This window comes from Chroicocephalus ridibundus, chromosome 15 (assembly GCF_963924245.1).
Source record: "Chroicocephalus ridibundus chromosome 15, bChrRid1.1, whole genome shotgun sequence".
NCBI lineage: Eukaryota > Metazoa > Chordata > Aves > Charadriiformes > Laridae > Chroicocephalus > Chroicocephalus ridibundus.
In genome coordinates, this window is record NC_086298.1 from 9,850,237 (window position 1) to 9,873,397 (window position 23,161).

General features: G+C 55.4%; 1 protein-coding gene across 13 annotated transcripts in view; it reads left to right on the top strand.

The window, feature by feature from the left end:
- Window positions 1-23,161, top strand: part of KCNT1 (potassium sodium-activated channel subfamily T member 1) — a 90,326-nt gene that overhangs the window by 42,975 nt on the left and 24,190 nt on the right. For 6 of the 13 annotated variants that reach the window (XM_063352841.1, XM_063352842.1, XM_063352846.1 and 3 more), the window contains 4 exons: window positions 19,751-19,830; window positions 21,094-21,193; window positions 22,410-22,466; window positions 22,798-22,846. In XM_063352841.1, coding sequence (XP_063208911.1) covers window positions 19,751-19,830; window positions 21,094-21,193; window positions 22,410-22,466; window positions 22,798-22,846 — 286 coding nt within the window. Of the gene's footprint in view, window positions 1-11,456; window positions 11,499-15,873; window positions 19,470-19,750; window positions 19,831-21,093; window positions 21,194-22,409; window positions 22,467-22,797; window positions 22,847-23,161 lie in introns of those variants that run through there. The other 7 variants (XM_063352835.1, XM_063352837.1, XM_063352836.1 and 4 more) reach the window with 2 other exon arrangements.

Consider the following 23,161-nt stretch of genomic DNA (forward strand, 5'->3'; position numbering starts at 1 on the left):
GTGGGTGGGGGAGGCAGCACCTTTTATCTTTTAAATGAGAGGGAAAGGATTAGTGCCACCACGGGCTGGAGGGGTGGTGGATCAAATCCTTCTAATAGCGATGTTAAAGAGCCACACCAGCTCCAAAGTTGTGTTATGAAATAGGTAGCCGGAGCAGAAGAAAGCCAGTTCCTTTAAATTTTTCATAAGTGCTTCTTGTTTTTTCATATGCCAAAAGCATGTCTGAATGGCAGCCCTGAGACTGTGGGGCTGCCACACAACACTGTTAACTTGCGTTGCGCCTTATCTGTGCAGTATAAGACTGAAGCTTATTTACACTGCTAACACCACAGTATGCACAGTACATAAGCACCATGTTTGCATGGAAGAAGAGATGCTCGATCCCCCATCTGAGGAATAATTTATTTGTAACTGCAAAAAAAAAAAAAAAAAAAAAAAAAAGGCTACCATACAAAATGCTGCAGCCTCTTTCTGCAAGCACACAGCTGATGTCTACAGAAAGAAATGAGCTGCTTTTCAGGAGGATAAAAACGCTTTACATTGCACTTGAATTACAGTGTTTCAGAAGAAGCCAGGTCCCCTAGTTATGATGAGGATGCATACATCATTAATTCAGTTCTTGTTCTGTTCATTCCATTTTCTGTTTCATTTTTTCCCCATCTATTCAGCCTTTCAGCCCATCCATGCTGTCTTCCTTCTCGGCAAAAATTGCCTCACCTGTGATTGTGTACTGTATATCTTCTAGGACGTAATTTGGTGCCGCTCGTAGCTCCCGTTTCCAGTGCAAATGAGAGCTGTAGGAAAGCTTCTGCTCATGGTGAATTTTACTTGTTTGGCTTTAGGTTGGAATGAATTAACGCCTCAGCTTCAGTATCTTGGTGTTATCTCACTGGTGGGCTGGGGGGAAGGTGGCAACAAGCCAGGATTAGCAGATGTGGTCTCCCCGGGGGAAGCCAAGGAGGGAGGTGTGCGTTGCGGGAGCCAGGCAGGAGCATTGGCGTGGTCCTTCCCCCGGTGCCGAGCTGTGCCGGGCACATGCTTTAGTCTCCAGGTCTGGGAAGCAGAGTCCTGGTGTACTTGCGGAACTGAGAGTGCACGTCTCGGTCTGATGTGTGGTGTGTCAACTCTCCAGATGGCACCGATGCTGGTTCTCTGGTGAACAGACACTTAGATCTTGTGGGTCGTTGCCTTCTGACTTCGTGAGGCAAGAGCTTACACATTTGTGTCGTTGCACTGGAGATAAATCCCTGAAGCTTTTGGGGTCTTGGCGCGTTTTGTCAAGCAATCTGAATCTGCTCCCAGCATTGATCAGGCTGCTTTCGCTCTGGTCTTGTGTCTTGCTTTCATTGCTTCAAAAAGACGTCGAAGATGGACCTGTTCTGGGGGTACCTGCATCTCTGGAGGCACATCCTGAACACTACCATTGGCAAAGCCTTTGGAGTGAGCTTGCTTCCTCTCTGTGCCCTTTCAGGTACTGTTGGTGTACCCTCATAACAGTGCCAGTGTTCAAATCCAGGTGCACTGGGGCTAGAAAAGGACTCATACTTGCAACTGGGGGACTCTTATAAACTCATCCCAACCACTGCTAATCAGCTGTGATGAGATGTGTAAGAGGGGCTTCTCCTCTCCTGTGCTCAGGGGCTTGGTGGGTTCCTGCCCAGGACCAGGGAGCCAAACCCTCATCTTCAGCTGACCCCCGTTGTCTCCTGGGGGGACAGTGGCACAAAGGAGGGATGCTGCAAGTCATGATTGGATCTGGGGGGTACAGGGGGCAACAGTTCCAAAAATCACGCAGCAACAGCTTTTTAGTGGACCCTTGCCAGCAGGCCAAGTGTGCAGAGCACAACGGGGTACCTCAAGGCTTTATAAAAGAACCCAATTCCCTGGGTTTCACTGGAATTGCAATCTGGTAGTAAGGAACTGATGCTGCTGAGAGGCAGAGGAGTTGATAGCAACACTTTTACACTCCTCTGCCAGCGGGCAGAGCCCTGCGAGCTGCCGCTTGCAGTGTCTGAATTCCGCCTGCTGGGCTTTCCTTCTTCTCTGTGTGCTGCTTCCCAACAATCGAGTTGGCAATTAAGATTAAGATTTGTGCACTTCTCTTTCACTGCGTATGTAAGCAACAAAGGCAGGAAGATTGCTTCAGAAACGATGAATAGCGTGTCTGAGATGCTTCATCTCCTCCAAAGCCAGACACAAGCAGCGTTATCAAGTTAGCAGTGACAATTGTCCCTGGGAGTTGGGAGTGAAATTACCAGGTGATGGTGGAAGAAGATGCTGTTACAGGATGTTCTCAGGGATGCAAATGAATTCTCTAGACGACTGAAGCCAGTGAAGTTTACTCTCACCTACTTTATTTACCTCCTTACTCTGTCTCTTAGTCATTGTAGCATCTCAAAGCTTTTAGGGATTCTCAGTCAAAACAGGAGGCAAGGATCTGAAGGAAAAACACTCCATAGCCATGCATTATTCCACACCTGGAGGCAAAAAGGGGGAGTTCAGGGCTGGCTCTGGGTATGCAGGACAGGGATGCTTTCCTGTGGCTGGGGAGCTGCGGGTGGGATGGGACAGGCTCAGGCTGCTGATGCGGAAGATGCTTGGAGCATCAGGGGCTGCTCTGAGAAGGGGATGCACCCAGGGCAGCATCCCAGGGAGGGCAGGCTCTGCTGCCAGACCTGCTGCCTGGGCACTGAAACTCTCTTTCCCCTACGAGCTGGGCTTTTCCTGGGGCAGGTTGGTCCCGTGTGGCTTGTGTTGAGGGGTGGAATTTGAAAGAGAAAGGTGTGATAGGGAACAAAGTCACAGAAAGAGCCCAATGCCGTGCTGTGCTCTCCATCGAGCGGCTCTGTGTTTGGGAGGAAGCTGCTGGCGGGCATGAGGATGTGTAAATATCTGTATTTGGATCCCATTACATGGGCTGGTGATCTCTCTGTAATACCGGGGATGTGGGTTTAAAAACACAAAGTTTTTTACAAGATAATCATGTCCTGTTTATGCAGCTCTGCTGGAAGTAGGGGAAACTCTGACCAATACCCGTCCTGGGGCAAACTGATACTCTTAAAGGATTGCAAACCTACCCGTAAGGTATCTGGTTTGGAAGCTCTGCCCTAAGCCCTGGGAGGGCCAGAGGCTGGCAGTGCTGCGTGTCCCCTCCCTGACCCACGTTTCCACCCTCTCCCCTTTGAGTCGTGTTTGCTGAGCTGCCAGTAGCTGAAATCTGAACTGCTGGGGCTTGGGGAAGAACATTAGCGTTGCAGAAGAGTTGGGGTTGGAGAGGACCTCTGGAGGGCTCTGCTCCAACCCCTTCTCAAAGCTGAGCTAACTTCAGTTGGCTTGGCTCGCTCAGGACCAGTCCCGCTGAGTTTTGAACATCTTCCAGGCTGGAGGTTTCTCAACTTCTCTGGGTGCCTGGTTCAGGGCTTGGTCACTCTCGGGATGAATAACTTTTCCCTTGCTGCATCTTGTGCCTCTGTTCCCTCGTGTCATTTTGCTGCGTGTATCCAAGAGAAGGCTGACTACACCTCATCCATCAGGTAGCTGAGGGCAGCGATTAGATCCTTCCTCCCTTTCTCTCCTTCAGACTGCACAGTCCCACCTCCCGCAGCCTCGCCTCGTCTCTCGGTTCGAGATATTTTTGGCAGGAATAAATGGGACTTTGCTTCAGCCATGTTACAGTCAACAAGGTGGCTGGAGTCTACTCAGTGAGAAGTAGCAGCACTCTGCTAGGGTGAGTTTAATGCAACGTTTTTTGGAGGTAAAGCACTTTGGAGAGTGAGGAAGTCACCCAAACGTGTCTGAAAAAGTAATTTCTGACCAATCGATGTTTGTCCCCTCAAGGGGCAGCCAGGCAGTAACAAACAGGTCTCGCTAAATGACTTTTCATTGCCTGACACTCGCACACAAGCAGACCGGTGGAAAGGTCCAGTCTCGCCATTGAAACCATTAGAACCTCTCTGTCCTAGCAGCCACATTTCCTGGTGATGGGCTCTGCAGCCGATCACAGCAGCAAATGCCTGGGTGCGACCCCCCTGCTGTCGAACCATTGCCGTGCCGTGTTGCTGAATCCCCTCCTGGGGGAACAATAGGTCAACAGCTAATTCATTTTTCTTTAACTAACGGTGTTTCCAACAAAGAGCTTTGGGAGACGTGTCTCTGTCTTCAGTGAATGACACGTGCTGGTTTGCCACTTCAGCTTTCGGTGAGGTGTTTTCGTGCAGGAGAAAGGCTGTGGCAGGGTGGGCAGGGACTTTCCCTGAGCAGGGTTTGCCCCCCCCGGCTTCTGCCAACACACACCGTCCAGCCTTGGTTCTTCTGCTGCTATTCTCGTGGCTGCCCACTGAGCCCCCGAAAGCAGCTCCCTTGGGCTGTGCCGCAGGGTCTGTGCCGGTCCGTGCCCAGCCACCTCCGAGCCCTGCTTTGCCAGGGGCATTCTCCGCTGGAAGGGCTGAAGCTCCTGTCCTCGAGCAGGGTTTCCACAAGAAATTGAGAAGTGCTGAGGCTGGGGTTGTCGGGATGGTTTGGTTACGGGAGGATTTCTGTGTCTGTGCCAGACCCAGCTCCTGCACGTGTCCTCTGAGCCGGGACCGTCTGTGCCACTTGGTGAAGGCAGCGCTGCCACATGTCCCCAGGGTGGGCAGGAACCGGCATTGCTGCAGGTAGGGTCCCTGCGGGAGCCTTTGCAGAGAGGACCTGGAAAAGACCCGGTTCCAGAGGGTTTTGCTTACAGGGTGCTTTGGCCTTGATCCGCTTTCCCTCTGGCTGGGCTGGGCAGCCCTTCGTGGGGATGTATTTCTGGTGGTGGGTATCTGAGCCCACGCCAGGGCTCGCTGCACCGCACGGCTCGTTGCTGACAGGGTGCTGATGCTCTGCCGCAGTTGCCCAGACGGGAACGTGGCATCTCCGAGCCTTTCCCCGGCAGTAACCCAACCGCCGGCTGCTCTTGTGGTCCAGGCGCCCAGCCTGCCTGCGGGTCCGTGCCCAGCGTCCCCGTGGGAAGGTGCCCGCTGAGCATCGCCTCTCGCAGCCTCGGGTGTAGTTCCCTTGGGTTGTTCTTCCAGGCACCATCATATGGCTCTGCGGGGGCGGCACCGCTCGTGTGACATTTAACCTGGGCATTTCTTTCCCACGTAGCCTCGGGCATCGCTGGGTGGTGCCGATCGTGGTTTCAGTGTAGGACCACTGCAAAAACAGGCAGGGTGCGCTCGATTGCTGAACTCCGTTACAAGGGCAATATGCAAATGCGCTGCTTGATCCCGATGAACAGGAAATGATCCCGGATCCCGGCTGCCGGCACAGCGAGCTGACAGCTGGCATCCTTCGCACCAAACAGAGCCGTTCGTAAACACAGCCAGAGATTTCATCCCGGGCTGCGGCGCTGGGGCTCAAACCCGGCTATTTCTTCTGTTTGTCTGGGAGCTGCACTGGAGTAGCCCCCAAACTCTGCTCATCCTCCCTGTTTTGTACCCACTCCTCTGCGCGGGGACAAGACCCACATCACCGTGTCCCAGCGGGAGCTCAGCTCTGAGCTCCCTCCTGCAGGTTTCAGATGTGTTTCGGTGGCAGGTCCCGTATTTGTGGTCCCCGTCCCTCAAATCCCTGTCCCTGTCCCCAGGCACGCTCTGGCAGAAAGCGTTTGTCCCCCCCGGGGGGCGCGGGGCGATGCTAACCCCCGAGCTGGCAGCGCTGCAGCCGGGCGCCTGAGGGGCACAGGCTGCGTTGTGGAAGCGCTGAGCTCTCCTCCCACGGCCGCTGCTGAGACGCCAGCGCCGCTGAAAATCTCGGTGCCCTATATAGACGCTGACATGCAGACGAGGCGCCTAACCCGAGGATGCCTGCACTCGAAACACGCACTCGGGCTTTTGCTCTGTTTATTTTAGGTCCCTCATTCCCATCAGGTCCCATCCGGGTGCGGGAATTGGCACGTTTCGCTTTCCTGCTTGCGGTGAGAGCGGGATGCCAGGCATGGCCGTCCCTCTGAGTGGGCACCAGCTGCCAGCCCGGCCGTCGGGGTCGGGACTGCGACACAGCGGGGTCTCGCAGTCCCCCTGCGAACTCGTGCCCAGTCATTCCTCCGCAAGCCACAAGGCTTGGCAGGACCGCAGGGACTCGATTAGCTCATTAGGAAAAGCGGGGAGGTGTGCGTTAGAGCAGCCTCAGCATCCACAGGGCCTTTTTGCCCAGCGGGCAGAGCCCAGTGCCCAGGTTTGGCAGCTCTCACCTGTTTGGGAGAGCCAAAACGTTCTGGAAGGTGATTGCTGGCAGCGCCGGGAGCTGCCGGGCATCGGGCTGGGAATGCCTTGCTTGGCTGCGGAGGGCGATGCTGCGGTTTTGGCACTGCACCTTGTTTGTTTCTAAACTTTTATGTATTTTAGTTGCGATGTGCGTTTTTGCAGACGAACGCCGAGAAATAACTGCTGCTGGGATTAAACAAGAGCCCCTCAAGGTGCCGCTCGGCTGGGGAGGAGGCAGCTGGGCTCGCGCTGCCGGCGTGGCTGCCCGCCTGCGTGGCGTGCGTTGCTGCCGGTGGCGGGAGGGCTCGTTCGCGTGGCACTTCCCAGCCATCAGACAGCTGTTCGGCGAGCGCCTGGAGCAGTCGGTGGCTTTTCCAGGTCCCTCCTGGAATCCCTTCCCTGGGATCATCCCTGCTCCGTCCCACAAGCGGGGAGCTGGGCTACCCTCCCGTGTTGGCGAGCAGGACGCTTGCATCTTCCTCTCCCTTTCCCCTTCCTCTTGCTCGTTCCTTCTCCCCCTCTTTCGCTTCCTTTCTTTCTTTCTTTCTTTTTTTTTTTTTTTTTTTTTGCGTCCTCCCATCTGTCCTCCTTCTCACGTCAGGCTATTTTTGGGGGCTGAGTTTTCTCACTGTCAATACGGTAGGAACCATGGGTGCAGCTCTCATGTCTTTAGAGGATGAACGCCGCGTCGGGAAGCCTTCCCAAGCAGTTACCTTGCTTGGTTCATCTTAACCCCCCTATCTTGGAGGCGTTTCGAGACCGGGGGCTAAAGGGGACTAAATCTGATGGCTCTCTCCTGCGGCTAAGCCGCAGGAGAGAGCCATCAGATTTAGTCCCCTTTAGCCCCCGGTCTCGAAACGCCTGTGAGCCTTGTAGGTGGTTATTAAGCAACCTGAATCTGTGTGGTGTTGGCAGGTCATTAGTTGTGCCTTTGTAACTTCCAGGGGCTTTTAGTCAAGGCAGAATCATTATTTTTTTTTTATTTATTATTTCTTTTTTTTTTATTTATTTAAAAGTAATAGGAACTGCAGGGCCCAAAGTGAATTTTTTAATACACCTTCGTTTACCGGAAAAATCAGGAGGCAGCGGCAAAGGCGCGCAGAGCTGGCGGGGGAGAGTTTGCTGGGAGGGAGCGGATCTTTCGGCTGAGCTGCCGCCGTGCTTTGCGGCTCCCTCCTCCGTCCGAGCATCTCCGAGCGCTTCAAACACAGGGAAAGTATTTAGCCTCGAATTATCTGCATGAGACGGATGAGCTAAATGCTGTCTGCATCCCGCAGCGCCCTGGTAGAGCTGGGAGGAGAGCTGGGGCGCGGGGCCGGCCCCTTTCCCCCCTCTCCGGAGCGAAGGGGATCGGTTCCGCAGCCCGAATCCCTGGGGGAGCGGGGCTTGGGGATGCTGCCCGCATCCCTGCCCGCATCCCTGCTCGGATCCAGGGAGGAGACCTGTCTTTGGCGGGGTGTGCGGAGCCAGAGCCGAGGAGGAGGAGGATGGGGGTGAAAAGGTGGCTGCTCAGCCCAGGAGCTGCTGCACAGCGTGGGCGGGCAGGTGATTGCTCTCTCTTATGCATATGCAAAGTTTATTAGTGACTTTTGTTGTAATAATAAATCATAGAATCACAGAATGGTTTGGGTTGGAAGGGACCTTACGGACGATCTAGTTCCAACCCCCCTGCCCTGGGCAGGGACACCTCCCACCAGCCCAGGTTGCTCCAAGCCCCGTCCAACCTGGCCTTGAACCCCTCCAGGGATGGGGCAGCCACAGCTTCTCTGGGCACCCTGGGCCAGGGGCGCACCACCCTCACAGCAAAGAATTCCTTCCTCAGATCTCACCTAAATCTCCCCTCTTTCAGTGTAAAACTGTTCCCCCTCACTCCCCTCCCTGCTCCAGAGTCCCTTCCCAGCTTTCCTGGAGCCCCTTTAGGGACTGGAAGGGGCTTCAAGGTCTCCCCGGAGCCTTCTCTCCAGTGGCACTGGATGATCTTTAAGGTCCCTTCCAACCCAAACCAGTCTGGGATTCCGTCCCCGACCCTGGGCTCTGGAGGGCAGTGAGGGTCGGGCTCGCTGCCTGCGTTGTTGTTACCTTCCATGGTAAGAATGAGATGAGTCAAGGTTCGTCTGCGCGGGGATGCTCAGGGAGGCTGATCTGGCTGAAATAAAAAGGTGAATTTAAATTAGATTATCTAAAACACATTAAAAGCCAGTGTCACCTTTCTGACTCAGTTAAATGGCTTTATTCTCTCTATTGTAAATCTGCTCTTTCCTTTCAAGGGAGACTGTGCACAAAAGGGTTTCTGCCGCTCTGCTAATCCCCTCGAGCAGTTGACCTGGATTAATTGTCAGATAAGTGACGCTGCAGAGTCCACAGTGGCCGGGGGGCGGTTTGTGAGGAGCAGCACCGGAGGGGGGGATGCTGCTGGGGTGGCAGCTCCGCTGGGGCCAGTGCGGGGCTGATCTCTGTCTGCAGCCAGGCTCGAAACCCAGGTGAGGGGCTGGTGCCTGGCAGAGCTCTGGGGGGAGCGGGGCCGGCTCGGCCATGGGGCAGTGCTGGGCATCCCATGGGTCTGTCCGTCCGTCCTTCTCCCTGCAGAAAGTGTGGCCTTTCCGTAATAAACCAAACTCTCTAAGCTGAAACTTTGTAAAAGTTTTTGGACTCTGGAAAACAACTGTTTTTTAAAGGAGAATTGGAGTGATTTCTAGTTTTCTTAGAAGTTTTTCTATGTTTTCTCAGCATTTAGAGTAGTTATGAGAATTCGTGTGCCTGCTGGGAAGGAGAAGTTTCAGTATGACATCTCAGGGTCGCTTCTTTCCCCTGGGATTGGCATGAAGGGGTTTGTTCATTTGGAAGCCAAGAGCAGCTTTTTGTTACTACTTTATCGCACGTGCTTTAACTGTGGCCCAGAGTGGGCAAAGCCACAGCTGGGGAGGTCTGTAGTCTGCCCATCACTTTGGAAAACCCTTTTATTCGTGGTGCCTTCTTGCGAGCAAGATGTTTATTTGCCTCTCTGGCCCGTCGCTTGCCTGTCTGGGGAAGGTGTCCTGGGAATTGTGTCAGCTCATCCCGGTGCTCCAGGACCCATCCCGGTGACGCCGGACCTTTGGGTTCTGCAGGATGCCACCAAGCTGAGTGATTAAATGTGCCATTGCTGTTTGGTTTTCAGGAACGTTCTTCTGCCTTGAGGAGCGGCAGCTGAAATAAGCCCCAATTTGTACAGTTTTCCCAGTTGCCAGCTGGCAGTATGTTAGGAGAAAACCAAATAATTTGCTGTTTCTTTCCCATAAATGTCTCTGCGAGGCATAAAAAGCTCCTGTGCAAAACCAAACGTGAGCGGAGGGGCTTGAACAGCCCCTGCTGTTAACGTGGGATAATCCAATTTGGCAGGAGGCAGGCTGAGCCGCTTGGGCTCCTGCCCGGGGCTGCGCTCGCCTCTGGTTTGCAGCTGGAGAAAGTCTGGGTTGTTCGTCATTAATAAACACCAGGGCTGTGCCGAGCGCCGGCGTAGCTGATAGACCGACCCACCACGGGGCTTGTGATCGCTGGGAGACGTGGCACGAGGGGCCGGCTGGGCATGAACTGACTTACTGCTCCGTAGCGGTCGCACCAGCAAGCTAAAATTAGCAGGGCAGGAGGGGAAGGTGGCATGGAAATGCTTTCTTTTTGCAATATGATTATTTGCGAGGGGCAAATATTGCAAAGGGCAAGGCTGGGTGCGCAGCCCCAGGGGCACAAACCCAGGCTGGGGGTGCTGGGCTGCCCACGGGAGTCCCCGTGGGGCGGTGGCAGAGGCTGGGCCAGGGCTGAGCCTGCGGAGCAGCGATGGGGTGGGAGCCCCCGGCACCTCCTGCCCCCCAAGCAGCTCCCTGGGGAGGGCTCTCCATGGGACTCGGTGGGAAGCGGGGCTGCGTGGGAGCCTCTTGTCTAGACAGAGCATCTCCTTGAGCCCCCGTGCTGGCTCCCCCGGCCCCCTCCCCTCAAGGCCCCCGGCATCTCTCCCAAATTGAGCATCTCTCCCAAGTTGAGCATCTCCCGCACACCTCTTGTGTCTGATACAGGGGGACATCGCTGTCGGTGTCACCCGGGACGGCGGCTCCGGTTGGCACAGCCTGCGCTCTGCTGGCATTTCGGCTCCGGGGCGATGAGCTCCTCCCTGCAGCCTTCGCACAGATAATGGAAGAAGAGTAGTGGCAAACTAAATCACGTCGCAGGGAAGCTGCTCAGTGTGCCTTGTAGCTGGGGGATGAATTAGCTTTCCTTCGGACTCGCGTTTTAATTGAAATGAGGATTTATTGCTTTTATTTAGTTTGAACTATGCTGGAGTGCTGTGGACTCATAAAGCGCAAAAGAAAAGAAAAGAAAAACCTTTATGAGCCGCAGCTGCCCCCTTTGCTTTGGTTATGTTTCTCGATTGCCCAGACTCACGTTAAATAAGGACAGGAAAGAGGGCAATGCTGGGCACTGGGCGGCAGGGAAGGGCTCTGGCTCAGGTGACAGGGACCCGTGGCCATCCGCGGGGACGGATGTGTCTTGAACAGGGTGTTGTTTTTGCAACGGGAATTTTTTTCTTTGCAGCTGCAATCGCTTTGTTTCATAGCACTGTGCTCCGGTGTCTGTCTGCGGGATGTACAGTACACGAGCACAGTCCCGTCGCCTCCCACCCGCTCCCGGACATCGCTGTCTTCTTCTTTCTGCCCCTGCCATAACCCCCCATGTTCCTGTCTGTTCCTTTCCTTTCTTTTCTTTTATTTTATTTTGTTTTCCCTTCTCTGGTCATCACCTGTGTCTGTAAAATCAACTCTGTGAAGGTGTGTGTAGGAGAAACACAATGTCAGGTTCCTAAAACTACCCCAACCAGCATCTTTCAAAATCTAATTGCTCTGTAGAAAGCGTGACACCGATTTGAGACAGAGCAGCGATGTCATTTGCAAGACTCATTAAAAAAAAACCAACAAAAAAAAAAGCATTAAAAATGTTATTATCTGTGGAGCTGAGTCCTTAAAGGGGCCATATGCTGGCAAAGCCACCAGAGCATCACCGGATCCCCAGTGTCCCCACCCTGGGGACCTCAGCAGGGACACGTCCCAGGTGTGGTGCAAGCCTCAGCCAAGCACTTGGGTGGCTCTTTGTCTCCCTGGCGCTGGCGTTCCCAGTGACACGGCTCCGGCTGTCGCGCCGGTTTCTGCCCGGCAGCTGTACGTTTCCCTCACCTCCTGTGATGCTCTCGCTCTGTAGGCCTCACGCCGAGGACTTCAGCGTGGATTCCTCCTTCTCGCAGTAAGTGCACCGCATGCATTTCCCTGCGGGGAGGGGGCGAGGGCGGCCGTGGCACCACCGGCCCCGGGGGCCATCACCCAGCCGCCGGGAAAAAGCCAACCGCGTTCTCCAGAGAGCAAAACCTCTTGAAATTTGGGGTGTTTGTGCAGCGCATGTGTGCATGGTGTCTTGCGAGTCAAGTATTTTGGGCAGTGCCAGCTGCCAGGAGCAGTGGTGAGTCTAGACTTTAAATTAGTGATAGATTGTTCTGCTTTTAAGGGAGCTGATAAGCACAAGGTTGGTCCTTTACTGCTCTTGGCACCGAGGAGTTGTGCACGGGACCAGCAAACCCTTCTGGGAAAGAGTGATGGTTCCCACCATGGGGAGGACTATCTGCGCTCAGAGACAGACAAGTTTCTTGGGGAAGAAGTGATATCCTTGGCAGCAAATTGATGATTACCCATTAGCGATGAGCGCCATGCGCAGACTCTAATTAAACAATCCAGATTCATCAGCAGAAGCAATTACAAGAGCAGACTCATGAGTGTCAATCTCCAATGTTGCAAAACAAATCAGCCAAACAAAACACAGCATGTTATTCTGTTGCATCTTCTCTTTCTGGGTTTTAATCTTTATTATTCTTATTTCATTAAGAGTGAGTGGTGCCAGTGCCCGGCCGCGAGCAGAGTGGGGCCAGGGCTGGGGCCGCTCTGTGCATCCGCGAGGCTGCCGAGACCTTGGATGGGAGATGCAGTGGGAAGGTGACTTGGGAGATGAGCGTGTCCTTGCCCAGGGCCCATGGCTGGGGATGTGTGTCCTTGGACAGTGCTGAGCGAGAGCCCCCTGCCCCCGCAGGGAGAGGTCTGGATCAGGCCCCCCCATAGCACACCCAGGGGCTCCCTGTCCTGCCAGGCTCAGCACCCAGCTTCGGGAGCAGGTTGTGGGCCAGGGTCCATTCCCGCTTGCTGCGGGTGTGTGGGTAGGTTTGCATGTGCTTATTCCAGTGGCTGGTTGTTCTCACTGTGAAAATTTTTCCTCTCGTGTCCAATCGGAATCTCCCCAGGAGTAACTTGTACCCGTTACCCCTCGTCTTTTCCATGGGACTCCTTGTAAGAAGGGAGTCTCCATCTTCTTTGTAGCCACCCTTTAAATAATGGGATGTGGTGATAAGGTCTCCCCTGAGCCTTCTTTTCTCAAGGCTGAACAAACCCAGTTCTCTCAGCCTTTCCCCATCCAGCAGGCTTTCCAGTCCTTTCATCATCTTTGTGACCCTTCTCTGGATCCTTTCCATCCTGTCTGTGACTTTTTTGTGTAGCGGGGACCAGAACTGAACGCAATATTCCAGGTGTGGCCTGACCAGTGCTGAGCAGAGTGGGATAATGACTTTGTCTCTGCTGGTGGTGCCCTTGGTGATGCAGCCCTGCGTCCCGTTGGCTTTCTTTGCTGCAACAACACACCGTTCACTCACATTGAGCTTCTTGTCCACCAGGATCCCCAGGTCCCTTTCCACAGAGCTGCTGGGTAGATCCCAGTCTGTGCTGCACTCCTGGATTATGTTTTCACAGGTGCAAGACCTTACGCTTGTCCTTGTTGAACTTCATAGGCTTCTTGTTAGCCCACTCTTCCAGCATATCCAGGTCTTCCTGCAGGGGGGCTCTCACTTTGAAGTTTCCATCTCCCCACTCAGTGTGGTGTCATCAGCAAACTTCACCAGGGTACACTTGATCCCATCATCCAGATCGCTTATGATGGTATGAAACCTTCCCATGGCGCATACATTTGCCGATAATCAGAGCAGTGTTGTCCCCCGGGAACAGCCCTGAGCTGGGGCTTCCCAGCCTGGCGGGGCACCGGAGCAGCCGTGTCTGTTGGTGTAGGACTCAATTTTGCTAATCATCGTCTGGTGCCGAGGTGGCTGTGATGGTGCCTGGGAGAGGCTGATGCGGGATGTGCTGAGCACCTCGGGGCTGGCCGGTGGGGACGCAGGGGACAGCGGGGCTGCGGCAGGAGATGCCACCTGCAGCCCCGTGTGGTTTTGAAGCCGTTTTCTTGCACACTCGCTGGCGCTGAGCCGGTGCAGCCTTGGTGAAACCCACAACCCTCCTCCTTTGAGTAATTGTTCAATTACTGCTTATTGAGCGTGGGGGCAGCCTGTTCCCTGGTTCTCACTTTGGCAGGTGCCCAGGTTTTCTATATGCACACAGCCATACATCTATTCCCCATTTCCATCTCAAAACGCTGTGCTGGGGGTGGCTCGTCGCGCCGGAGCTCCGGTGGGAAGGGCTGTAGCTGCCCCTCGTCCTCCGCTCGCCCCGGGATAGATGGAGGATGGCAGACGGGGATCACAGAGGTGGTGTTCAGTACGCAAAGCTCAGGGGGTGTCATCCGTCTTGCCGTAGCTTCTGTACCCGAATGGCTGTTACCATCGAGAAAACGGTGGAAAAAAGGAAAGAGCATCTCCAAAGGAAATCAGGAGGGGTGGCAGGTGCGGGAGATGTGTTTGTCTGGGTAGTTGGTGTGGTTGCCATCAGCAGGTATCCTAGCACCATGCTGGCTGGTCTGGTGGTTTATTTAGGAAGGACTTTGGCCGCTGCTCAGCTCCCCCCGATGCCCCGCGGGGTCCTGCTGGCAGTGGCTGCCCTGTGTGCCGGGCTGGTGGTTCAGCGCGGGACCGGAGGCCTCCCGGGGCCGCGGGGCCATTAGCAGCATCCTGCCTCTTGCACAGTGTCCTCTGTCACTTCTGGCTCTGCTGGGTGCTGAGGGAGGAAACGTTGCAGACCTGCCCGTCCAGCGCTGCTCCTGGCCTTCCTCTGCCCTGGGCTCAATCTGGTACCCGCAGCCCGTCCCCACTGAGTCCACCTGGGCCACCATCACCGTTCTCTCTTTAACTCCAGTCTTGGCCACAGCCACACTTCTTATGTATTTGGCCAGTGTGGTTTTGCATGGAGGATGGAGAGCTGCCCTCGGGGCTGAGCCGGAGCCGGGGGATAAAGCAGGGTCTCACACATGAGGCTGCGCTACCTTGGCAGAGGCGGGTGTTAGCAGCCATCAGATTGCAGAGATTTCTGGATTTTCTGTTGTGGCTTTGTGTGGGTTTTTTTTTCTCCCAAAATCTCTGAAGAGTCTCGTTTGCATCCCATTACACGATGGGGAAAGGTTCTTGAGAAATTTCCCGGGATGAGAGCATCCTTTCCCACCCAGCCAGAGTACGAGCGCAAGGATTGGAGCTGTAGAGAGATGCTGTGATTTTTTTTCTTGTCTTTCAAGAGACATTTTTATTTGAAGATGCACTTTTAACAGCAAGAATTCCCTATATGAAATAAAGCAAAAGCGTCCTGGGCACCTAAGCCCTTCTTTGGAAAGCAGCAGGGAGGCTTTGGGCAGTGTCCCGCGCAGGGGGTGGCCGTCTCAAATTTGGAGCGGTCTCAGTTTTCAGGCCATGCCGGGTGGCTGTCACATGCCGCAAGGACCAGAGGGGAGCTGCCTGCGCCCGACTGCCCATGTAAGTCCCCCGGGGACGCAGAGCTTGGGGACGCATCTCTGTCCCCTGTCCCTGCCTGTGCTGCCCATGCGGGTTTGCCCCGGCGTGGGACTGCACGTGAGTTGCTATTTTTCATGTTTTAGTTGTCTTTAAGGGGGGTGTGTTTATCCCCAGCTCTCTGGGGAAGGTACAAGTATGGAGCTGGGGCTGTGCTCCTCGGTGTCTATTTTAATGCTGGCAAGCCGGGCCGTGCTCATCCTGGTCCTGCATCCTGCACTTCTCTGAACAAACTGTTGTGTCTTTTTTGGGAGCTTATCAGCTTAGAACAAATTGTCTCTAATCTTAGATTAATAAAGTACAATAAATAACCAAGCAAAGAAAATGAAATTGCTCAGGCATTATGAAGTGCGTAATAGCGGTAATTACACTTGCAAGCAAAGGGCTTGTAACTAAACTTGTACCGTGATGATTATCTGTGCAGCCCGGGGAGGTTCAGCCGGGGCGAGGCGGGGGGAGCAGCATGCTGCCGGCTCCCTTCCCGCGGAGCGAGCTGCTGCCTGCGCCCCTCCATGCCGCCCAGGCTGGGCTGGCATCATGCTGCCCGCCCGGCGGGAGGGACGCCCGGCTGGAGGGAGGGATGCCCAGCCAGTGGGAGGGATGCTTGGCTGGCAGGTGGGATGCTCAGCCGGCGGGTGGGATGCCCAGCCAGTGAGAGGGATGCTCAGCTGGTGGGAGGGATGCCTGGCCAGCAGAAGGGACGCTTGGCTGGTGGGAGGGATACTCGGCCGGCGGGTGGGATGCTTGGCTGGCGGGTGGAATGTCCAACCAGTGGGATGGATGCTTGGCTGGTGGAAGGGATGCCTGGCCAGCAGAAGGGATGCTCGGCTGGTGGGAGGGATGCTCGGCTGGTGGGAGGGATGCCTGGCCATGGTAGCAGGGAGAGGTTGGTTCTGATGGACCAGCTTGGCTGAGCTGCTGTGAAGGCAGAGCCTGTCAGGGTGTTTTGAGGCGGTTAATGCAGTCAGAATTTAGCTTGATTTTTTTGTTTGAAGTTAACTCCTTGACAACAAAATTAAAGGGTGCGTTTTAGATGATATAATCTCCTTCCCTCAGCTGGAAATGGAGTAGGAGCTTTGATACTTTCTGATGGTTGCTGTTGCCTGGTAAAAGCTGTCAGTTGACCAGCCGTGGGTCGGCTCTGGCGTGTTGGTGCCGGTGCTGGAGCGGGCTGTCGGACCACGGCAGCGCCCTGGTCCCCGTCATGCCGAGCCCTTGTCGTGCCCTCCCTCCTCCTGGGGCCAGCAGCCCCAAGGGACCCTCACCCCGCGGGCACTGCCGGGGCTCAGCCGGGACATACGGCTCCAGGGGCGCAGCCCAGGAAGCAGCAAGGGCAGGTTGTCTCCACGGGAATATGTTCTTTCTACATGCTTTTATTTCTTCATCTCTTTGCAGTGATAAACACCCCTTTCCCCCGCTGAGATCCGCTTCAGTTGATTTCCCACTGTTTCTTCTTCCTGCAGCCATTATGACGGGTTAATACATGGGCTACTTTGTCATAAAAAGTTACATGTCTTCTAATCATTCAGTTCTTTTATCTGTCAGCGTTTATATTCATAGTCTCGAGGTGGGCTGCAACGCTATAGATCAGCAAACCATCTGTCTGGCGACAGAGATTTATGTTGCTGTTTGTTTCTTTGGTACGGAGGCAAATGTCTGGGAGAGGAATCGTGCTCCCTGAAATCTCCCTCTCCTCCATGCGCTTAATCCTCAGGAACTCTGATGAATGGGGTGCCCAGCGCCCACGACGGAGCTGACGGCCAGTTCCTAGCATTTCCTGGGCATTTTTAATAAGGAGAAGGAGCAATTAGCTTGTGTGCGCAGTTGATTTATGCCCTGACACAGATAAATCGTTTGCCAAGTCTGGCTTTGGAAACAATTAATTTTAACGCGTGTTAAAGCTGTGCTTACGAAGCTCTGCGTTTATGGCCGCTTGCTCCTGCGACATCGCGCAGGCTGAGACAGCGCTCGTAAATTCTCCTGCTCTCTCCCCAGCGCTGCCGTCCCCGCGGCAGGGTCCGTGGTTGCCCACCCCTCTCCCTGCCGCCTTCTCCTGCCAGCGATGCGGCTGGTGAACACGCGCCGGGTTCGGTGCAAAGCCACCCCTGGTCCCCTGCCCTGCCCTTGGGCTGCTGCTCCCCGCGAGCGCGGGGGCCCCGGGGAGATGCAGGGTCAGCTCCTCTCCCTGCCAGCTGGGCACGTTTGGGGTGAGGCACGATCTTGGTGAAACCCCGCAGCTGCCGCCACGGGTGCGTTTGCGTTTCAGCATTTTCTTCGCTTGATGCCATTCGACGTCCCGGTGAGGAGCGACGTGCTCGTGTCGCTGCCGATGGGTTTGCTGAGCGCTGCCAGCCGGACCTGGGCACCCTTCCCCTGGGTTTTGCAACCAGCACAGTGCCAAATGTCTTAACAGGGTTGGTGACTGCCCCACTGAGCCTGTTGGTTATTGTCACCTCTGTCACGGAGCTGCTCGGTGCATAACGTCCCGCCAAGGGACCTGGGCAGGACAGAGGGTTTGCAGGGTGGGCGATAGGAGCTCAGCGTTTGCTTCCTAGTTAAGGCTCCCGATTACTTTAATAGCTAAGGCTCACAATTTCTTTCCTCTCCGGCTACACGGATGGGGAGAAGATGACCCCGCAGCATGGAGCCCCTCGGCTCTGCCCGCAGCAGCTCCGTAGCCGGAGGGGCTCGGACGCGTGTGTCTCACCCACCCCCTGGTCCAGGCTGTGCTGCTCCGCGGCGTTAGGGAGATGCTGAAGGATGGGCTCTCGGGGCGGATCAGCCACCCCAAGCACATCACCTGGTCGCTGCCAGCCACCAGCCCAGGCAGCTGCCGGTGGGTTCCCACTGTGTCACTCCAAGGGAGGTTCAACCAGAGAGCAGATAGAGGCAGAAGCACGCAAAGTTTGACAGTCCCTATAAAATTTTTATCCCAGCTCTCGTGCCTGAGCAGAGGGCTTTGTTTCTGTGCATTTGCTTTTTGCACGTAAGAGCCTTGCGAATTAAAAATCTGACTTTTCAACCTCATAAGAGAGTCCACAAGAAGCCCCGAGGAGCTCTCAAGGGTGTGTGACGCTTTTTACATGTTGGGCAGTTTCCCCACAAGCGGTCAGGCCGGCTGGGAAATGCCAGCGGGTGCCGGTGGGTACCAGGATGGGGGACTCCCGAGCAATGAGGGTCTCATAAAACCCCTTCCCAGCTTGCTGCCTGATCAGCTCAGCACTAACGCTCGGTAAATATTTGTTTATCCCTCTGTTGTCAGAGCGAGTAGCAGCTGCTTTCCAATAAATCACGATTCGGTGGCGTGCGGCAGGCGGCACGCTGGGCTGGAGCCGGCACCGCGTGCGCAGGGGGGTCGCACGGGTGGAATAGAATGGGGTGGTGTGTTGAATGACTGACGCTGTGGATTTTGCTCACCTTGGTCTGTGCCTTGGCTTGGTAATGTGCCTGATTAACGAGATCTTGATGACCTCTTCCAAGCAGTTAAAAAGACAGTGATAATAGTAGCACTTACTTAAGAGACTTGTTGAATACAGTGAAATAGGAGAAACGGCTAATTCATTGCACTTAACTCCATTAGCAGCTGTAGCAGTAATGAGCAAACTTCGTCTTGCTCAGAGTCTAAAGCCGAGGCATCAGAAACCAATCCCTTTGAGCCTGCTCTTAGCAGGCGTGTGATTTATAACCCTGCCTGGTGTGAATAAGTAAGTTTGCAAAGGGCTGCGGGTGTTCGTAAGTAGGAGGAGAGGTGGGTGGCAGATGCGCTGAGCAGGGATCAGTCTTCCCTGCACACCCTTAGTCTGGGTGTGCTTGATCCCAGACCCCACTGACCCCCGTGGGGAGGAGCCTCCAGCCTTGACGAGGCTTTTCCCAGTCCACGCGGTCATGGGCATCCACCCGGCACGTGGGGACCGGCAGGAGGGCTGTGGGTGGGAGTCGGTGATGGAGACCAGAGCGACTGAAGATGAAGAGCCCGTGGTGGTCACGGCAGTGAACGGGGCAATTTCGGTTTCATCTGCGGCTCCTCCCGGCCGGTTTCTGGGAAGTGCCCCGGCGGGTGGCTCTCTGCCACAGCGCCTTGTCCCCGTGCCACAAGTCACCAGCGGCTCCGAATGCCAAGTGACGTTTGGAGTCGGTTGGCAGCTCCTGGGTTTTTCTGGAATGGCCAAGTGTGGTATCTTAGCAACAAAGGGAATTTTTCTCATTTTAGATCAGATTTGTTTCTTAACAGCTTCAATGCTGAATGTTGCTCCTACCCGGGCAGAACCAGGGCATGGGCGTACCGGGGCTGTCACCCTCGCTGGCTCCTCTCTGCTGCAGCCACGAGGGGTTGGAGCAGATAAAACATTGCTGGGGGACACTGCTCCAAGGCCACAACTTCTCAGAGAGGCTTTGGATGTTGCAAAGTGTGTGGGAAAGGAGAAGTTTGCAAGTCAGATGTCAACCGGTTGCACGTGAGTGAAAGCAGAGCCCTTAACCCGAAGTAGACGTGGCCCTGTGGGTCGCATCGGCTGCTTTGGTAGTCACCGGTGTGCCACGTCTTGGTGCTCACGCCTGGTGGTACTGGTGATTTCATATGGTGGGAGCATCTGGGAGCCCAGGGCTGAGCCCGGGGTCTGCTGTAGGCTGCTCTGGGGGGGTCACCCAGCCAGGACCGGGGGGACAGGGCTCCCGGGGGGCTCCGGGTCTGACCTCCCACCCTGCTGACGGGCTGCTCTGGGTGCTCTCCCCACAGGGTGCAGGTCGAGTTCTACGTGAATGAAAACACCTTCAAGGAGCGTCTGAAGCTCTTCTTCATCAAAAACCAGCGATCGAGTGAGTGCTCCGTGTGGGGAGGCCAAGTGTTTGCCAGGAGAAACCAAACCCTGCCCGAGCTCGAGAGCTGTGCTCCGTCCTCCTGGGACGAGAAGCCATTGCCATCTGCTGGTGGCTGTTTCCCCGCGTGTCCCCAGTGCTGGCCACCCAGCCCAGGGCTGCTGCTGCCTGTTGGCCTTTCTGTTGGGTGTTGGCCAACTTGGTTTGGGGGGACGTGGTTGCACGGGGAGGAGGGGATGCTGCCTGCCACCGCTGCTCGCTGGGGACAGACACAGCATGGGAGCCAGCTGGGAAGAACTGGCCAGGAGCAGGATGGGCATCAGGAGCTACCCAGGGGGCGGGGGGTTGGGGAGCAAATGTCCCTGCCACGGAGCCAGCGATGCTGGAGGTCAGTGGCTGTGGGGACGGCCGAGGCTGGCTGTGAGTTACCTGCTCCTGCTTCAGCCATCCGGATTAGCCTCCACTTGACTAATGGTGTTTTTATTTTCTTTCTCTGAGATGTCATTAGCTGTCTGGAGGGAATCCGCTCGTTAATTTATAAATTCACATTTTCTTTTCCTCCTTGCATCCTGTCGTCTTGTTAAAAAGCTGGAGCGCAGCACAACAGGGTGCCCACGGGGAAGTTTTTAATGAAAATGTGATGAATTTCTCACTTGTAATTTGAGTAATAACCCGATGAACTGGCTGGGGAGGGAGAGCGGACAAAGCAGCAGCTTTTGCTCGCCGTCCCTCCTCCCACAAGCTGTTTGCAGCGTGGCGAGCGGAGCGGGGCCCTGGCCCTGCCTGTCTGATGCTTTTTAAGGCATGCCTGCTAACGAGGGGGATACAGTCCAGCAGCTTGTTTGTCTCTCACATCTATTGGGGCCAGCAAGGAGCTGACTCATCGTTATTTATTTCTGTATTAGTCTCCTATATATCTGTCCCTGGGTAGGATGCGTAGAGCCCGGGGCAAAGCGTGAGCAGCGTTTGTGTGCTGCCCTGGGGCTTCTGCGGCTCGCCTGGGGCTCAGCGGCGTCCTGCGGTGCCCGGGGCCCTGCAAAGCTTGGGGGGGAACTGAAGAGGCTGTGCTGTGGGGCGCGGGGGGGTGCCCGGAGTGCATGGGGTGTCCAGGGTCCCTGGGGCACATGGGGTGCATGGGGTCCGTGGGGTCCCCAGCTGGGGGATATGGGGTGCCCAGGGTGCATGGGTTGCTTGGGGTCCCTGGGGGACATGGGGTCCCTGGTGCGCGCTGCCTGCCCCACGCCGTGTTCCCCTCTGCCACAGGCCTGAGGATCCGGCTCTTCAACTTCTCGCTGAAGCTGCTCACCTGCCTCCTGTACATCGTCCGCGTCCTGCTGGACAACCCGGAGGAGGGCATAGGCTGGTGAGTGCCGCTGCCGCCGGGCTCCCCACGCTGCCCCGTGCCACGGGAGCACAGAGGCAGTGGCAGCCGCTCGCGGCAGGTGTGAAGATGCACGACGGATGGTTTTTCTCACTCGCAACTGTTTGAATTGGTAGTTCTAGCCAAACCTGCCGGTCTGGTGGGCTTTGCTCCCTGCTCAAACCCCGTGGACAGGTGTTGGGCATCCACTGGCCCTGCACAGCGCATGGGGGGAAGGTGCCGGAAAAATTCAGCATCACATTCATTTCCAAAAGCTGTCTGGCTCTAACGGTCAGGGCGCAGCGTGGCCTTCAGACACAGGCAAGAGCTCACGATTACAGGGCATCACATGCAAGTATTTTCTGAATCCTGACGCCCTTGAAGACCCTTATGCTAAATCCCATTTGAGCATTTGGGAAGGAAATATGTTTTGCCATTTAGATCCCCCGGGTGACAGATGATTACATACATCAGCTTTGCTCTAGGTTTCAGTATAAACCTATTTTTAATATGTCCTTGCTTTGTTTAGCTCACGTACAGTGTGGGGGTTTTTTCAAGAACTAGGAGAATTAGCAATCTGATTTTCTCTTTGTAAAGGAGACTACCAAGTGGATCTGGTTTGTCCAAAAGTGGTTTCAAATCTGTAAGAATTAAGTGTGACTGGAACCAAGTGTATCCTGGTCAGGCTTAGCCCAGCTGCAGTTCAGGGCGTCCACTTCCCCGAGGATGTGGGGCAAAATAAAGGCTGGCCGGCGGGAACGCATCCCTCGCAGCATGGCAGGGGAGAGGTTGCCTTGTGCTGCCTGCCTGGATGGCTGCTGGGGGCCCAGCTAGCCTTGTCCCAGAAGCCGATGCTCGTCAGCTTTTGCTAATTGTAACCTGGTAATTCCCAGCTGCAGCCCTTTGCCTGAGCACTGGGCACAGGGATCCCATTCCCAGCGAGTCGCAGCATCTCTGGTACGGGTTGAAGTACCTGACTGGTCTTATTCTCCAGTAATAACGTGTTAAAAACTGCCCAGGTGACACAGTCTCCTGTGGAAAGCCCTGGCTGTAGGGACCCGTGTGTGTTTGGAGCTGTGGGAGTGTTGTCCGGGCGCCCCCAGCATCAGGACACAGCGGTGAGGGCACCCCATGAGCCTGGGGAGTCAATGCCGGCACCCCTTTTCCTTCCTCCCCCCCGCTGACTGCTTTCCCCTGCTTTGTCTTTCTCTTCTCCTAGCTGGGAATGCGAAAAGCAGAATTACACCACGTTCAACCAGTCCACGAAGATAAACTGGTGAGTCAGGAGTTGCTCCGGCGCTGGGGATGGGGGAATGCAGTGCTGGAGGTGGCTGGTGCTGGCAGCTGCCCGCGGCCATTTCCTGGTCGCGGGGCTGCTCGAGGGATGCGGAGCAGCATCCCAGGATCAAATCCATTGACAGGTGCCTGTGGCTGCACCCTTGGGAATGGCTCATTCCCAGTGCAGAAGCTGCCGGAACAAACTGTGCAGTAAGGAGCCAGCGCCAGTCCCGTGCTGCATCCTGCATCAGCGGTGCATTTGGTGGGGGGTAAGGGCACTGCTCGTTGGGCTACAGTTCAGATCCGTTTTTTTTTAATTTTCTTTGCAGGTCACACATCTTCTGGGTGGATAGAAAAATGCCGCTGTGGGCTGTGCAGGTGAGTGCCCAGAGCAGGAGCCCAGCAGGAGCTGGGGTTTGAGCTCTGCCGCCAGCGGGTCTCTGCATCCTCCGCCTGCGCCAGCCAGGGGCAACGGGTCCTCTTGGGCAACAGAAAATGAGCTGGGGCTCCTGCTGGGAGCAACAACATGGCCCTGGGTGAAAATCCTAGGGACCGATAGGAGGGGAGAAGCTGTAGGAAGATAAAATCCTGAGGCTGGCTCAGCTCCTGCCCAGCCTGGATGCAGCTGTACCAGTAACGGGCTATTTTCAGGCTGGGCGGCTGCCTGGGGAACGGCTCGTACGAGGGTTGAGC